Source organism: Coregonus lavaretus, assembly GCF_964263955.1.
Source record: "Coregonus lavaretus genome assembly, contig: HAP1_SCAFFOLD_2470, whole genome shotgun sequence".
In the NCBI taxonomy this organism is placed as follows: Eukaryota; Metazoa; Chordata; class Actinopteri; order Salmoniformes; family Salmonidae; genus Coregonus; species Coregonus lavaretus.
This window is the reverse complement of record NW_028157850.1, coordinates 38,298-44,168: the sequence shown is the minus strand read 5'-3', so window position 1 is coordinate 44,168 and position 5,871 is coordinate 38,298. Positions and strand designations below refer to the sequence as shown.

At 44.4% G+C, this 5,871-nt stretch overlaps 1 protein-coding gene across 1 annotated transcript; it reads right to left on the bottom strand.

Moving 5' to 3' along the window:
- Positions 1-3,165: 3,165 nt before the first annotated feature.
- Positions 3,166-4,987, bottom strand: LOC311124804 (2-aminoethanethiol dioxygenase-like). Its single transcript, XM_084198899.1, has one exon. The coding sequence runs from the start codon at positions 4,726-4,728 to the stop codon at positions 3,964-3,966; it is 765 nt and encodes a 254-aa protein (XP_084055025.1). The 5' UTR covers positions 4,729-4,987; the 3' UTR covers positions 3,166-3,963.
- Positions 4,988-5,871: the final 884 nt, after the last annotated feature.

Here is a 5,871-nt window from a genome sequence, read left to right as displayed (position 1 = left end):
GGGGATCCATAATAAACCCCAGGAAGAGTAGCTGCTGCCTTGGCAGGAACTAATGGGGATCCATAATAAACCCCAGGAAGAGTAGCTGCTGCCTTGGCAGGAACTAATGGGGATCCACAATAAACCCCAGGAAGAGTATCTGCTGCCTTGGCAGGAACTAATGGGGATCCATAATAAACCCCAGGAAGAGTAGCTGCTGCCTTGGCAGGAACTAATGGGGCTCCATAATAAACCCCAGGAAGAGTAGCTGCTGCCTTGTTAGGAACTAATGGGGATCCACAATAAACCCCAGGAAGAGTAGCTGCTGCCTTGGCAGGAACTAATGGGGATCCATAATAAACCCCAGGAAGAGTAGCTGCTGCCTTGGCAGGAACTAATGGGGATCCATAATAAACCCCAGGAAGAGTAGCTGCTGCCTTGACAGGAACTAATGGGGATCCATAATAAACCCCAGGAAGAGTAGCTGCTGCCTTGGCAGGAACTTATGGGGCTCCATAATAAACCCCAGGAAGAGTAGCTGCTGCCTTGGCAGGAACTAATGGGGATCCACAATAAACCCCAGGAAATGTATATTTCATAGACATGAGCTATGTGGGGTGTTCTTCCAGAGAGGACATCACAACAACAACATAGAACTGAAGTACAGCATCAGACTGACCTCTGTATTGAACACAATAACTCAATAACAGCCCCACTGCAACATCTCCTGACACAATAACAGCCCCACTGCAACATCTCCTGACACAATACCAGCCCCACTGCAACATCTCCTGACACAATAACAGCCCCACTGCAACATCTCCTGACATAATAACAGCCCCACTGCAACATCTCCTGACACAATAACAGCCCCACTGCAACATCTCCTGACACAATACCAGCCCCACTGCAACATCTCCTGACACAATAACAGCCCCACTGCAACATCTCCTGACACAATAACAGCCCCACTGCAACATCTCCTGACACAATAACAGCCCCACTGCAACATCTCCTGACACAATAACAGCCCCACTGCAACATCTCCTCTAGCTGACACAATAACAGCCCCACTGCAACATCTCCTGACACAATAACAGCCCCACTGCAACATCTCCTGACACAATAACAGCCCCACTGCAACATCTCCTGACATCTTCTCTGGCTGACATAATGACCCTTGTTCATGAGATGGATATGACATCTCTTCTCTGGCTGACATAATGACCCTTGTTCATGAGATGGATATGACATCTCTTCTCTGGCTGACATAATGACCCTTGTTCATGAGATGGATATGACATCTCTTCTCTGGCTGACATAATGACCCTTGTTCATGAGATGGATATGACATCTCCTCTAGCTGACATAATGACCCTTGTTCATGAGATGGATATGACATCTCTTCTCTGGCTGACATAATGACCCTTGTTCATGAGATGGATATGACATCTCTTCTCTGGCTGACATAATGACCCTTGTTCATGAGATGGATATGACATCTCTCCTCTAGCTGACATAATGACCCTTGTTCATGAGATGGATATGACATCTCTTCTCTGGCTGACATAATGACCCTTGTTCATGAGATGGATATGACATCTCTTCTCTGGCTGACATAATGTCCCTTGTTCATGAGATGGATATGACATCTCTTCTCTGGCTGACATAATAACCCTTGTTCATGAGATGGATATGACATCTCTTCTCTGGCTGACATAATGACCCTTGTTCATGAGATGGATATGACATCTCTTCTCTGGCTGACATAATGACCCTTGTTCATGAGATGGATATGACATCTCTTCTCTGGCTGACATAATGACCCTTGTTCATGAGATGGATATGACATCTCTTCTCTGGCTGACATAATGACCCTTGTTCATGAGATGGATATGACATCTCTTCTCTGGCTGACATAATGACCCTTGTTCATGAGATGGATATGACATCTCTTCTCTGGCTGACATAATGACCCTTGTTCATGAGATGGATATGACATCTCTTCTCTGGCTGACATAATGACCCTTGTTCATGAGATGGATATGACATCTCTTCTCTGGCTGACATAATGACCCTTGTTCATGAGATGGATATGACATCTCTTCTCTGGCTGACATAATGACCCTTGTTCATGAGATGGATATGACATCTCTTCTCTGGCTGACATAATGACCCTTGTTCATGAGATGGATATGACATCTCTTCTCTGGCTGACATAATGACCCTTGTTCATGAGATGGATATGACATCTCTTCTCTGGCTGACATAATGACCCTTGTTCATGAGATGGATATGACATCTCTTCTCTGGCTGACATAATGACCCTTGTTCATGAGATGGATATGACATCTCTTCTCTGGCTGACATAATGACCCTTGTTCATGAGATGGATATGACATCTCTTCTCTGGCTGACATAATAACCCTTGTTCATGAGATGGATATGACATCTCTTCTCTGGCTGACATAATGACCCTTGTTCATGAGATGGATATGACATCTCTTCTCTGGCTGACATAATGACCCTTGTTCATGAGATGGATATGACATCTCTTCTCTGGCTGACATAATAACCCTTGTTCATGAGATGGATATGACATCTCTTCTCTGGCTGACATAATGACCCTTGTTCATGAGATGGATATGACATCTCTTCTCTGGCTGACATAATGACCCTTGTTCATGAGATGGATATGACAGACTGCGTCAGCTGACAGCTCAGAGTCCAGACTAATTGTCTGTAATTATACTGAATAGCTGATAATCCAAGTTATGAGCTGACCAGCCTAGCGTGTCAAGGGCAGGGCAGGTGTGACCATGAAGACTGGGGCATTTGGGCTATTCCTTCCATGGGCCGGCATTAGGACCCTGCAGCAGAGGCAGGGCAGCTCCAATAGACTGGAATTAGATGACACTGATGATACTGATGACACTGATGATACTGATGACACTGATGACACTGATGACACTGATGACACTGATGATACTGATGACACTGATGATACTGATGACACTGATGATACTGATGACACTGATGATACTGATGATACTGATGACACTGATGATACTGATGACACTGATGATACTGATGACACTGATGATACTGATGACACTGATGATACTGATGACACTGATGACACTGATGACACTGATGATACTAATGACACTGATGATACTGATGAAGGACCTTATACAGTTTATTGCTCCACAAACATTTAGTAACTAAAACCATCTAAAACAAACATACAGTAGCCTATATACTGACCAGATAGGAAGGAGTGATGAGAACAGAGGAGTGATACAGGAAGGAGTGATCAGAACAGAGGAGTGATACAGTAAGGAGTGATGAGAACAGAGGAGTGATACAGGAAGGAGTGATCGGAACAGAGGAGTGATACAGGAAGGAGTGATCAGAACAGGAGTGATCAGAACAGAGGAGTGATACAGGAAGGAGTGATCAGAACAGAGGAGTGATACAGGAAGGGGGGTGTATATCCTGATATATATGCAGTAAGGTTTTGGTAGAACTTTCAGCTGTCCAAAAAAAAAAAAACCTTAAAGCATAAACAAAGCTAGAATAAGTGTTTACATACACACATATGTGTTTGGAATAAATCAATGAAAGATATAAAATGTAGTGTGCACTTGGAAACAAGACATGATAAATGCTTTCTAAGTTTACATTCAATACTCACATAAGGCATATCATATATTCAGTTACAAACAATGGTGTTAAGAGCATAGGAAGTTTCTGAGGCTGGTCAGGATGAAAACATCTTCTTTGGAAGTTTGCAGGAGATATAGAAAGTTCAATATTGAAACTAATAAGGTGATTAAAAGCCTATCCCAGACATATCCAAGACACCTGCAGTTCATTCAGTTGCTCCAACTCATGTCCCACTCAAAACGATTCAAAGTATTTTGAAAGTAATTTGGCAGCCCCTATTTGGTCACTGGTATCCCTCCCTTTACAACACAGACATTAGAAGGAGACCTTGGGCCCGAGGTATGGTTCACCCCCACACCAGAAGCCATCAGGCTGGCCTATCTCTAGTAACCACGTCTCTTCCTCCCACTCCTTCTGCGGCTCTACCTTACTGTCTGCGTTGGGAACAGTCTGTAAGACTTGATAATAATGACAGTCCCTCCCATCTTCCGGGTCATACGGAGGTGCCAGGATGTCGAGGAAGACAGCAGGTCCATCCACCGCGTCGATCTGATGCAGGTTCTCCCTATGCGGGGTTAAGATACACGGACTACTGTCATGGGTGAACCACGTGGTGGCCCTGAGCACAGCTCGCCGCAGACAGTCCTTCTGGGACGGTAGCAGCGGCGGGTCGAACTGGGTCTCACTCTCCGACTGGGCCGGAGGTTTATCCAACAGGTCAAAACACCTGATACTGACCTTCCCGTATAGAACCTTCAGCATCCCGTTCATACCCGGGTGGTCGTGGAGCGGGATGGAAGCCCCGCTGTTCAGTAGAAACACCCCCATACTGAACGACTCTGTCTCGCAGATGTGCATGTACTTGACGGGTGGGCTTTGGTCGGAATGGGAGCCGTTCGGTTTCATCTGCGCGATCTTCAGGTCTGCAGCCCTGACTTCGGTCAGCAGGTTGATTAGATCCCCCCGGTTGTCCAAGAATACTTTGTTGTCCCCAATTGCGGATGCATTGAAATCTTTAAATGTGATATTGGCTTGGCTGGCTATTTTCTGAATGAGAGACGTATTGTTATCCCGTGGCATTTTGCAGATGGAGAGACAGAACCGACGCTTATCGATGCTGGTTTTCTTCAGACGCAGCTGAGCAACAGGCAGCAGAAACTAACCGAGTTCAAAACGCTCTTATCTCTGCGAATCTTACACAAGATCGTCACTTCAGGATGGGACCACGTTCAAACTAAGCAAATACGCGTCTAAAGTTATAATGTAACGTTTTCTATGGTAATAAAATATGGTTTTAATGCCAGAGAATATTCACGGTCCAGAATCATTTCCCACCCTATCTGATCCTCACGTTCGCAGTGATAGGGACTGCGTAGAGGAAACAAGGCATTTTGGATCTTGAAGTTTATTTTCAAAGTAGGGAAATATATTTCTGTAATCAACCCCCCCCACCCCCCCCCAAAAAAACAATAAAACTCTACGATTATCCAATCCCTTCACTCAACAGAAGTTACACCGGGGAAAATATGATTCTCACATACGCTCCTATTACAAGAGAAAAACAATCTTCTCCATTATAAAAGCACTACAATTCCCACCGCCTGTCGGGCTTCCGGAGAGGCATAGAGAGCCAGAGGGGATGGCCAGACAGGCCATTCAACCCGCTCCCCTCCCCCAGTCTATCCCCTCTCTGCCGCTCTCTTCTGGGATGACAGTTTCCCCTTTTTCTCACTTTATTCAGCAACACTGTATGACGTTTTGAGGAGTATCGACTTTGTTACAAATAAATGTTAAGAGTCTAAGGTACTTTAGGCACAAGTAGATTGAGTGCACATATAATGGACAGGTGATACACCACATGTAGCCTGATGGTAAATGGGCTACCTTTGATGGAAAGGACAGCATTCAAAAGATTACAGTCCACTTGATAGCTATTGACAATTTATAGTATTCAAGTGTTATCTGATCAGAGGGAACTGTTTCATGAGTTGTTTTTTTACTGATCATATTAACATATTATTCCAACACATACCAGCGAACATTAGGAGCACACAAGCTTTAATTATACCGTGTTGCCTCAAATCAATACATGTGAAATCTTGATCATTTATCCATAGAATAATCAGATCAATAGATGACCATTTGGCCATATAATAATCTGCTATAGGTACACTACACTACTCTACACTACACTACACTACTCTACACTATATACCACTACAC

Bases quoted from the DNA above. Each gene is read 5' to 3' on its own strand.
- LOC311124804 (XM_084198899.1), bottom strand. From the start codon at position 4,728: ATGCCACGGGATAACAATACGTCTCTCATTCAGAAAATAGCCAGCCAA.